Raw genomic sequence first — 12,207 nt, 5'->3', positions numbered from 1 at the left:
GAACTGCTAGGTGGGCAGGAGCTGGGACTGAGCAACGGGAGCTCACCCCGTGGCAGGGATTCGAACTGCCGACCTTCTGATCAGCAAACCCTAGGCTCTGTGGTTTAACCCACAGCGCCACCTGGGTCCCCGAATGCAAGAATGCTGTTAGAGAGAGATATAAAAAAATAAAAAATTGTCCAGTAGCATCTTAAAGGTAAAGGGACCCCTGACCATTAGGTCCAGTCGTGTTCGACTCTGGGGTTGTGGCGCTCATCTCGCGTTAATGGTCTAGGGAGCCGGCGTAAAGCTTCCAGGTCATGTGGCCAGCATGACAAAGCCGCTTCTGGCTAACCAAAGCAGCACACGGAAATGCCTTAGAGACCAACTAAGTTTGTTCTGGGTATAAGCTTTCATTTACATGCACACTTCTTCAGATACATCGGAACAGAAATCACCAGACCCTTATATATAGTGAGAGGGTGGGGAGTGGTATTACTCAGAAGGGTGTTGGGAATTGGAGATTGGCTGATCATGGGAGTTGTAGGCCAAAACATCTGGAGGGCCGCAGTTTGGGGATGCCTGGTGTAGAGTTTCTGTAAGAGGAATGGGGAGTTGAGATGTCCAAATCCATTGAAATGGTTGATTATGATTATCATAGAGAGGTAGAATGCAGGTTTTATTGCAATGTTCCCTCCAGTGTAATTATTACATCATTCATTTATTAGATTTCTTACCTGTCTTTCACAATAATTATACTGTACTTAACAATTATTTTTATATGGTTGTTTGCAGAGTGGGTGGAATTTACTCCCTATGAAGTAGGCTTCTTGAAATATGGAGCTTTCATTAATGCGGAACATTTTGGTAGTGAGTTCTACATGGGCCACTTGACAAAGAAGCTGCCGGAATCTGAGCTCTGTTACATGCAAGGTGACTTATTATTATTATTTATGAAATTTGTATACCGCCCTTCATCCGTAGATCTCAGGGTGGTTCACAACATAAAAATACAATATAAAAGCACAAAATACAATATGCAGTATAAAAGCACAAGACAAAAACAAGAACAAAAAACACAAAGAAATAACCCCCACCTCCCACAAATACATTTAATAGAGGTATAAAATGTTAATCAGCCAAAGGCCTGGTTAAAGAGGAACATTTTCACTTGGCACCTAAAGATGTATAATGAAGGCGACAGCTGAACCTCCCTGGGGAGAGCATTCCACAGATGGGGAGCCACTGCAGAGAAGGCCTGTTCTTGTGTTGCCACCCCCTGGACCTCTTGTGGAGGAGGCACACGAAGAAGGGCCTCAGATACTGAACACAGAGTCATATGGAGAGAGGTGGTCTTTGAAGACCTGAACAGAGATATCAACAAAATCTATATTGTTTTAGTTGCATGTACCATATTTTTCACTTCATAAGACGCAATTTTTTCCTCCTAAAAAGTAAGGGGAAATATCTGTGCGTCTTATGGAGCGAATGGTGGTCCCTGGAGCTGAATTGCCCAGGGGCCAAAAGCAGATTGTGCTTTTTATTTTACAAAGAGAAAAGGGGGTGTTGAAAGGACCCCGCTCAGCAGCTGATCAGCAAGAGATCGGGAGAGAGATAAGAGTCCCTGTCTCCCTTTCTTTTTTAAAAAATTAATATTTATTAAGAGTTTTCCAATTAAATCCAAAATACATGATTAAATTTTTACCAAACTCCCCTTTCTCTTACCAAGGGGAGCATACACAACAAACCCCCCTCTCACTGGGATGATCAACAATTCTTTCCCAATTTAACCACTTACTTTACACATATCATCTTTACAGACTTCCCCGATTCCCCCCCCCCGTTGATTCCATATTACCCCTCATTCACAGTTATTGCCAATTAATCTCCATAATACTTTTTCTCCTTCTCACATTTTCCTTATTTAACTCTTTTGCTAAATAATTATTCATCTTACATATCTTATTTATCAATTTAACCTATCCTCTGCATTCACAATATTCCTAAACCTCCATTGCCTAATCCAAATTTCATTACAAACAACCCAATTAAAATTAATTTTATTTTAACTCTTCCCTCCCTTCCCTCCTACACTCCCAAAAATTAAATTCTTATACATTAACCATTATCCATTACCAAGCCATATGTCTATACCATAGCACAAAGAGAATTTCCGTAAAAGCAATTATTTTTCAACCCACCCCCACCCTTTCAAATTCCAAAACCCCACAGTCCTGGGAAACTGGCTCCTGCTCCTTTCTTATCTCGTATGTCCTTGAGACTTTTTCAACATTGTCCAGACTCTGTACAGCTTTCCATTGAGCTCTCTTCTTTACTGCAGCTTTCTCATTTTTACTTCTTTTTATTTTGTCCCTTCTGACATTTCTCTTTTTCTTTCGTGGATTGAAACCATAAAATATGCCCTGGATCTTCTCCTCTTCTGTAATTATGTCCTCATAGCTTTCACAAAAAGTCATTAATCCATTTTCCTGCAAAGCCAAGTCCAAAGGTACAACCGTCTCCGTTAGTTGATTTAGCTGGTTAACTGCCACTGTTAAATTGTGCAAAAGTTCCGGAACCTTTGTTTGAAAGTCCTTCGACCATTTCCTTTTAGGCATCCTTAAAGTCTATAAAGCTTATGCAGTCCAAATGTGTTTATTCGCTGCAAAAGCAGCCATCCAAAATTTCCTCAAAGAGAGGGTAATAGTATCTTAAAGGCTTTAGAAATTTCCTTGTCACAAAGTTAGTCAAACACTTTGGAGTTGAAAGTTATACTGTTTCCAATTGTTTCAATGCTCCGGGAACCGACTTCCATTTTTAAAGTTCCCAAAACAGCCGAATTTTAACATCGCTTTTTCTTTTTTTAAAAAGAAAATCAGTACTTACAAATCCAAATTAGCCGAATCTTGGAAGAATTGGACGCTCTCTCTGTCAGCAGCCGCTACTTCTGGCTGCGAGGATAGTGGTCAATCCACAGCCCCCGCGGCTCAACCTCGCTCGTCACGTCAGCCCTTACTAGGGCTTACCGGAGAGCAAGAGAGGCGCCCCAGGGGACCAGCCGGATCCCATGGCTCCAGGACGCTCTACCTGGAGTTTCTTGGGGGGTCAGAGCGTAGTTTCGACTCCCCCCTCCCCCACAGCGACAGAGAAACCTCGGAGCCGAGGTTTCTCCCGACTGAGCAGAATGGCGCCCAACCGGAAGTCCCCCTGTCTCCCTTTCGGCCCCACCCCCTTGCCCAGGCCTCCATTGTTGTATATGCTGCAGAGGCAGGTTGTTTGTTTCCCCAGCGACATGTGACTGGCTGATTAGATTATCTGTCTGGAAACTGTAGAAACGGCTCCCTTTCCTTAAGAAGCTGTAGAAATGTGAGTTGAACCCCATAAAAACGGGGCTTTTCCTCTTTGCTTTTCCCCCTTTGCGAAAAAGCTGCACAAATTTGAGCTGATCCTCAAAAAAACAACCAACAACAACAACAACAACAACAGGGCTTTTAGAGGAGGAAAACCAGAAAAATATTTTTTTTTCTTGTTTCCTCCTCTAAAAACGAGGTGCGGCCTATGGTCTGGTGCACCCTATGGAGTGAAAAATACGGAATTTTGAAATTGACTCCTTACCACTCACACGGTTTTTTGGTGGTTTTTTTTTTATACTATATACTCATCTTTCACACATTTCTGATGGGAATGAGAACTGCACTACAGGCTTTTTTTTCAGCCAGAACTGAGTTATGGCACCTCTCAGATGGGCACCATTGCCATTACAAAAGAATAAGGGAGGCATTTGTGGTGAGTTCTGGCACCTTTTTTTTCAAGAAAAACAGGACTGATGACAGGCAATAGTAAACACAGTAATTAGTTAAATATTAGTGAACATGATATCCATTTCAAAACAACGAATTAAAGAAATAAATGCAACACCCTCTTTACCATCACCTGGAAATTACATCAAAGCTAATTAAAAGTGTATCTGGACTTTGATATCAAATGGTTTTTATTTTACTTTTGCATTTTCTACGCTTCTCAGGCATGTGGAGTAATATATATTCCCAAAGTTTGCTGGATGCATTGTATTTAGCTGACTGTTCAGAAGACTTCTGGCACAGGTGGACAAGAGACAGAGTGGTGGATATTGGTCAGTAGAACATCATTTCTTCTTTGGTTAATGTATCTTGGGCTCTGTCATGAGTCACGCAGCACTGCTGGGATCAAGCTTGGGTTGGCCGGCTCTGATGGAGGAGGAAGAAACAGGGATGGAGCAGAATTGGTGGAACATGGGTTGGAGGGGGGGGGAAATCTCTCCTTTCAACTTCAGTCACTTTGGAAGGGAGAGCAGGGTGCTGGCTCTCCCTCTCTGACCTTCCTGCAGAGCAGAGAGCTTTAGTGGAGACTGGGGAAGACTTTGATCAGCTATGGAGGGTATAGTCTTGTTGCCTATAACCGGGCACCACTTTCACAGATGGGAGCAGATACAACCACCCCACAAGGCTAGAGAGTCTCAAATGACCACTCCATACCTCCTTTTACAAGCTTGGGATGTGTGTGGGAAAGTTCATTGGGACACCTGCTCCTGAACACCGGAATTGTGACTCTTGAGCTCTGTGTCTACTGCTGAGCCTGTGCTTTTACCTGCTTAAATAAAGATATATTTCTTCCAAGTAAGACATTCTGGGAAGATCCACACCATACATTCAAAGTGCACAACTTCCTCTCAAAGAATCTTGGGGACTGTGATAGGAGGCAACTCCTAGGCTCCAAGGTCCCTTTGCCCTCCCTAATAAAATATTTTGAGGGGACTGAGCCCCCACAAAGTTAATGGGCATTGCCCTTCAAATGGTACAGGTGAGCCCAGTCATGTGATTGATTATGCAGGGTGTGGCTTACCTGCCCCTTGCAATATTTTATTCATGTTGGCACCCCTGGGAACAGTTGTTTGTTAAGGGTACTGGGAATGGTTTTTCTGTGAGGAGGAAACTACATTTCCCGTCTTTAGCAAACAGTTGGATCTTAGATTTGTTATAATTTATAGTTAAATGCCATGATTTATAGTTAAATGCCCAAAGCTATTAAATTATTTTGGCCTATTTTGGATCATTAAAGCAGAGGATAATTTAGGGGAGTGGGACTGTATGTCATGTCATAGAGGTTGCTTAAAAATGGATTGAAGAGTAAACAGGCTAAAATATAGCCCTATCTGATTTTAAAGACACACAGCAAAAACATGCCTTTTAAAACCTTAATTATTGTTACTGTTAACAGTAGCAGCAGTAAAAAGGTAAAAGACCCCTGGATGGTTGTTGTTGTTGTTGTTCAGTTGTTCAGTCATGTCCGACTCTTCGTGACCCCATGGACCATAGCACGCCAGGCACGCCTATCTTTCATTGCCTCCCACAGTTAAGTCCGGATGGTTAAGTCTGGTCAAAGGCGACTATGGGGTTGTAGCGGTCATCTCGCTTTCAGGCCGAGGGAGCACACAAAAACACCATTTACCTTCCTGTCACAGTGGTACCTTTTATCTACTTGCACTGGCGTGCTTTCGAACCTGCTAGGTTGGCAGAAGCTGGGACAGAGCAATGGGGGCTCACCCCATTGTGGAGATTCAAATTGCCGATCTTCTGATCAGCAATCCCAAGAGGCTAAGTGGTTTAGACCACAGTGCCATCTGCTCCCCCTAGTAGCAGCAGTAGCTGTATTGGTACTACCAAGGTGCGTTTTGAGTAAGGGATCTAAACAAAACTCTCTTGTGTTCCACAGAAGATGGTACTCCGCCCAGCATGCCTCGCCGGCCAGATGTGCAGCCAACACACCTCTTCACCCCCAGCGGAAGCCTCACTGATGTGCTTAGAGATGTTGTAACAATGCGGCCATGTGTTGCACAATATTGCAATTTCACGAGGGGCCTCCAAGTCAACGATAAATACTTGGAGAATGACAGGTTTTCAATGTGGAAAGGTATTTCTCATTTACCTAGATCTCCCCCCCCTCTTGTTCCTTTTGTATTGGATATGTCTTATGATCCTCTCCCCACAGAAGCCTGTGCACACCATACACCTGGATGTCACATGTTTCTCAGCTGAGGAGAAACAGCTAATCCTCTGCCCCCTCGGTCAACATCCAGCTGCAGTTGCCAGCTCCCAAGTTAGCCTCCACTTCTTTTTCCATCCACATTTCAGTTAATCAGCCTCTTTGCCCAGTAGTGGTGGCAGGGCAGAAATATCCCCAAGATCATGCTGGTCATACACAGTAGTGCACAAAAGTTCCCTGATCAAGGGCCACATCCTTTTCATACAATCATAGAATTGTAGAGTTGGAAGGGATCCTGAGGGCATCCAACTCCCTCAAATGCAGGAATCTCAACTAAAGCACTCATGACAGATGGCCATATAACCTCTGCTTTAAAATGAAGGAGACTCCACAACCTCCCAAGGGAGTCCATTCCACTGTTGAACAGCTCTTACTGCCAGAAAGTTCTTTCTGATGTTTATTTGGAATCTCCTTTCTTGTAACTTGAAGCCATTGGTTTGGGTCTTAGCCTCTGAAGTAGGTGCAAACAAGCTTGCTTCATCTTCAGCTCTCTCCTTGCATTGTTTATTCTGTTATCACCAGGTTGGGCACTGCTTTCCTTTTGTGTGAAGGCAGAGGCAACGTAGGTGTTGAGCAGTTCTGTCTTCTCTCCGCCACCCAATAGCATTTCTCTGTCTTCTCCACGCAGAATACTTAATGCTTGTGTCAAGGTATTAAGTTTTAGGAAGGCAGAAGCTGCAAGTAAATGCTGGAATATGCTAGAACCTTCTAGCGGGGCTTTCCCTTGCCTCTTAAAATGAAGCCCTATAGGACATGATCCCTTCCTCCCAAATTTCCCAGTACTTCCACTTCGTTGATCAGTTCCTCCCTGTTGGTGAGAACCAGGTAAAAGATAGATGATCCCTTTGTTGCTTCTTCCACTTTCTGGGAAATGAAATTCTCATAGTTACAGGGAGAGTATTTGTTGGAAACAGATATAAGAGAAGTGAGATTAGACTAAGAATGCTAAAACAGAGCATGTTTGGAACCTGTGCAGCCAGTCATTCTTCTTTTCTTCCTTGACTGTTCTCCCTTCTTGTTCCTTGTACACCCAGAATACATTATGCAGATACATAATTACATTAACAACTATTCTGAGGTTCAGGCTTTTTAGAAACACTTCATGCTTGTCTGTTTCCAAGAACTGGAGTAGCAAAATAAGAAATGTAAGGCAGGTTTGAAGGAATGGCATTACAACTACGTTGTTTTAGTCATGGTGACCTGGGGTCCTTTTTGGTTATTTGAAAGATGAACCTTGGGAGTGGTGTAGTGATTAGAATGTTGCACTAGGACCTGGGAGACCAGGGTTCAAATCCCCATTCAGTCATGGGTGGCCTTGGGCTGGACACACTCTCAGCCTAACCTCTTGTTGTGGGGATTAACTGGGGAGGCAGCGAACTATGTACCCCACCTTGAGTTCCTTAGAGGAAAGGTGGGATATAAATGCAATAATTCTTTAAAAAGAAATTATTAAGCATTTCAAAACAAATATTTTGTAAATATATTAACAGAAAAACAATCATAAGGCATGGGGGAAAGAATTGCTGTTGATAACATTGCTATACTAATAAGCACAATTTAAAATGTTTATCTCTCCCTCTCCACTAACCCTACAGCAGGATGCATTCTGTTTTCTCTGAATTTAATCTGCTAGGATTTAGTATGAACTATAAAGGCAAGCTAAATTAAATAATTTGGGGGTCTCAGGCACATAGCTTCTTTCTTGATAGGTCTATCATTGGTTTGTTGGATCAACTGAAATTTCAAAAGTTGCAGGGAAAAAATGAAATATAAAAGGTACCTGTTATCAAAAGAGGCATCTATGTAGAGCATATAAACTATGAATAAGTAAATTAAGGCTGCATTGTAGTATCATTAACCTGTTAATGTTACATAATTAATTGACTCCTCCTGGTCTTTAATAACATATATGAGTTTCCTTTGCAACATTGCATATAAAGCTAAAGAATTTGCCTTTCAGACACTGTACTAGATAATTTCCCCAACAAGTTGAATGAAACACCAGAATATTTGGGACTTACAGACACAGCTTTTTTCATCAATACCAGCTGCCCACCGCTTCTGAGGCCAGAGAGGAAAGTGGACCTTATTTTGCATTTAAATTATAGTGGAGGATCACAGACATCGGTGAGAAGATTCTTTTTATTATCTTTAGCAACTTGACCATAACCATTCATCTTTTCATTATTTTTTTACTTCAAATATTAACAGAAGACTGGAAGAGCTTGAAAAAGAACTTGTGCTATGCCATATAGTTATTTGGTGTAGTTTCACAATTGATATCAAAATGGATTCTTTTTTTCTTCTTCCAAGTATGACTGAAGTATATGGAATAATGCTGGGGGGCAGGCAGGTGGTCCCCATTTCTCCCTACCACCAAAGATCTAGCTTCAGCTTTTTACACAGTCTTCTTACATGGGAAGTAATGTGGAGAAAGATGGCTTTGCTTTCTAATCCTCAGTATTTTCATTGAAAGAGAGTGAGAACTAGCAAAAGAGAAACAGCCCCTGGGAGAGGACAGTGGATGTCCTAGACAGACTGGACCTTGGACAATTATTATTGTGTCCTCCTTCATCACCATTATATAGACTCATAGTGCTAGAAAATCTGATCCACCTACCTATGCCAAGACAATAGTACCCATACCCCCAATATCCCTGATAAGTGCCACATCATCCTTCTAGGGCAACTGCTAGCTTTTGAGAAGGGAAAGCTGTAACCATATCTCTTTGGGTTCTAATTTTGTTCATGTTTAATGCTCTAGCCATTAGATCTAGCTACAAAATACTATGAGGAGCAGGGCATTCCATTTCCCAAGGTTGTGCTGACAGATGAAGACAGGAAGCACCTCAAGGAATGCTACCTCTTCGACAAAGCAGAGAGTCCAAAGGCTCCCATATTGCTGTATTTTCCCCTGGTATGCGATACCTTCCAAAAATACAAAGCTCCTGGTGAGTAAAGAAGAGCAATAGTCTTCCTGAAGACAACATGACTTTCTTATCTGCTTATTTTCATGACTGACACCATTACACACACACACACACACACACACACACACACACACCGACTGGTTATATATACAGGTGGAACTCAAAAAATTAGAATATCGTGGAAAGGTTCATTTCTTTCAGTAATTCAACTTAAAAGGTGAAACTAATATATGAGATAGACTCATGACATGCAAAGCGAGATATGTCAAACCTTTATTTGTTATAATTGTGATGATTATGGCATACAGCTGATGAGAACCCCAAATTAACAATCTCAGCTTTGGGGTTTTCATCAGCTGCACGCCATAATCATCAGAATTATAACAAATAAAGGTTTTGACATATCTCGCTTTGCATGTCATGAGTCTATCTCATATATTAAACTCCAGTAGCTAATGAGTACAATTGCTTACATAAATGAACTTTTCCACAATATTCTAATTTTCGAGTTTCACCTGTATATTATGGCTGGGATAAAAAGAGAGGACATGTGCAGGAGAGAGCAAAAAAAAGCTCTATGTGTACCCAAACTTTCCTTTTTTGACAATGGCACTCTATGCTGCCCAAGTGAAAAGCCACTGCTCAATTTGGAAAGCGTGTTGTCACTTTGGCATTAGCAAGCACTGCAGTGGAAACAAAAGAGCAGCTCTGGGTGTGTGAGGTGCTGTCCTCCATCTGCACGGTGGCTCTTTGGATCATGGACCCTGGGTTCTATGTAGCACCCCCACTTCAATCTGTCTTCTTTTGTTCCACTGGCTCGTCACCTTTTATCCCCAACCCAAGTCTCCTTTATCAATCTTCCTTCTAGCTTCTAGCCTTCAACGTCTAGCCTTCAACCCATTCACTCAGCGCTTGTTGCACTGCTGCATTAAAAACCTAGATGAATGTGGCAGATGGAGATCTTCTCCCCTTTTATTATAAATACATACAAATATTGACCATAAACACAATTGCCCAACCACCACAACCTCAAATTGGTTACAGTTAACTTCAAGATTTTCCTAATCTCATCCATTCTGACAGCGTGTTTTACCAAGATGAGGTTGTGTCAAATAGCCTAGTAATAAATGAAATTAGAAGTTATTGACCAGGGATGGGGGGTTTGTGGCTCTCCATATATTGTTGGACCCACCAGCCCCAGCCAACAAGGCCAGTGGTCAGAATAGTGAGAGTTATAGCTCAACAGCATCTAGGGTGCCAGAGGTTCCCCAGCTGTGGTTTAACTAGGGGTGGCATTTTCTGAAAATCCTGATGTTGAGTTTATCCACCCCCCCCCCCAATTCCTGTATTTCTCCTTGATCTTGATTCAAAGTGAGTTACTTATTTTACTGATTCTACTAAAATGGCAAAAAGATAATTGCATATCATAAGGATTATAACACACATTATTTCCTTCCATCTTGTTTCCATAGGTGTAGAACGCAGTCCTAGTGAGATGGAGGAAGGCCAAATTGATGTCAGCAGCCTCCCATTTGCTAATAGCATGCTGCAATATTCAGAGGCTAATTTCAACAAGCTGTTAAATTTGACCAACTACAATATCCTCAATAATCAACATATGATTCTTCAGGCTCTGCATACAGCAGTACAACGAAAGAAGCAGCAGAAACAACAGCCTCTATGACTCTCTTCTTAACCCTCTCCAAATGTATTTTCCACATTTTCTGCCATTGTCCAGTATTACAGAAATGGGAAGTTGCTAATTATTATTTGTGATTCATGTGCCCCAAGTGTACCAAGGTGCTTTGTTATTTTGTTTGCATACAAATATGGTAGGAAACAAATTGGGAGATAGTGATTGAGAGATAAAAAGATCTACTCACAATTGCTCACCAATGAGGGGCTGGAACATGGTCGTCTTAATCTCAAGTGCAGCACTACAGAGGCTTTGCTAAAATATAGACCTGAGTTATATTGCCTCAGCAACCGAAGCTTAATGACAAAAGCCATTGACAAAATACGAATATCTATAATAGGCCTCTAAGCTTCAGGTCTTACATTTTGTTCATAAATGCATGATTGTCACTTGATGATGGTAGTATGAAGCAGCCATTATTGATCAAACAAACCAGAACAGAACTCTCCTCTCACTTCATATCAACCCAGATACAATACCTTTAAATGGAGAAAGTTTGCATGTTCAGCACGAGCTCATTGACTGAGACCGATATGTTATCAAGTGATGTACATACAATGTGAATTTGTTCTCAGTATCTTCTAGATATATGATCTTGGTTTTTAATACTATAAACTACCCTGAAGCAATGGAGTGTTCATGTGTGATTCAGCCTTCCCCATGTGAAAATTCAGATCGAGAAATACTGTTATGAGTTTGGGGGGGTGCCAGACCTCTAAATTCCTGGATACAGTAAGTGCTAAAAGCTAATCAGGCCAGGCTAGCTTCCTGTGTTCAGGTAATTGCCTGGGCAAAGGGCCATTAAATGAGAACAAATGGAAAGGTGATGGGCCATTAAGAAAGTAAAAGAGGGGGCTCTGGGCCAGATGGTCAAGCTCTTAGATAGTTAAAAATACAAAAGTCAGAGTTTAAAGTGAAGTGTATGTAATGCCACCTAGAGGTAAAGTTGCAGGCCAGAAAGGATAAAAAGGCAAAGCACAGTGTTTGAATCCAAAACTGTAGCTATGGGAGAGGCGAGACCCTTTTTGGGGTGTTAATTCTGTGAATCCCTCCATTGCAGGCTCAGGTTTTATATGTGTGTAAATAAATCATGTATAAAAATAAAAATAAAAATAAAAATAAAAATAAAATTTTTATTTATACCCCGCCCTCCCCAGCCAAGACCGGGCTTAGGGCGGCTAACACTGAATATAAATAAATACAGTAAAAACATTAAAAAAACAAAAAACCCAGTTGATTAAAATATAAGCTAGAATACAGTTTAAAATGGAGCTTAAAATGTAGCCTTGTTTTAGTGGTAGCCTATAGATCAAAGCCATAATGGGGAGAAACCTATATCATAAAGACACCACTGTCTCTGCTGTGTTTCATTCCCAAAAGGAAACGCAAACGCTGGCAAACACATCAGTGGAGCCAATTTGGTGCTCCCATTGGTGCATTGGCTGCCTTGCCACCCCTTGCCCCTCTCCTCTGGCGCTGTGGTCTAAACCACTGAGCCCCTTGTGCTTGCTGATCAGAAGG

General features: G+C 41.7%; 1 protein-coding gene across 1 annotated transcript in view; it reads left to right on the top strand.

Annotated features, from left to right (window-relative positions):
- LOC117045051 (cytosolic phospholipase A2 epsilon-like) overlaps positions 1-10,847 on the top strand; it is a 44,080-nt gene extending 33,233 nt beyond the window's left edge. Inside the window, exons 17-22 of the mRNA XM_033145840.1 lie at positions 775-912; positions 4,004-4,111; positions 5,731-5,928; positions 8,021-8,187; positions 8,825-9,011; positions 10,463-10,847. Of these exons, the coding sequence (XP_033001731.1) occupies positions 775-912; positions 4,004-4,111; positions 5,731-5,928; positions 8,021-8,187; positions 8,825-9,011; positions 10,463-10,674 (1,010 nt within the window). The 3' untranslated portion in view covers positions 10,675-10,847. The remainder of the gene's footprint in view (positions 1-774; positions 913-4,003; positions 4,112-5,730; positions 5,929-8,020; positions 8,188-8,824; positions 9,012-10,462) is intronic.
- The last annotated feature ends 1,360 nt before the right edge of the window (positions 10,848-12,207 follow it).

This window comes from Lacerta agilis, chromosome 1 (assembly GCF_009819535.1).
Source record: "Lacerta agilis isolate rLacAgi1 chromosome 1, rLacAgi1.pri, whole genome shotgun sequence".
Lineage (NCBI taxonomy): Eukaryota > Metazoa > Chordata > Lepidosauria > Squamata > Lacertidae > Lacerta > Lacerta agilis.
The sequence above is the reverse complement of the archived record's forward strand: the minus strand, read 5'-3'. Positions and strand labels throughout refer to the sequence as shown.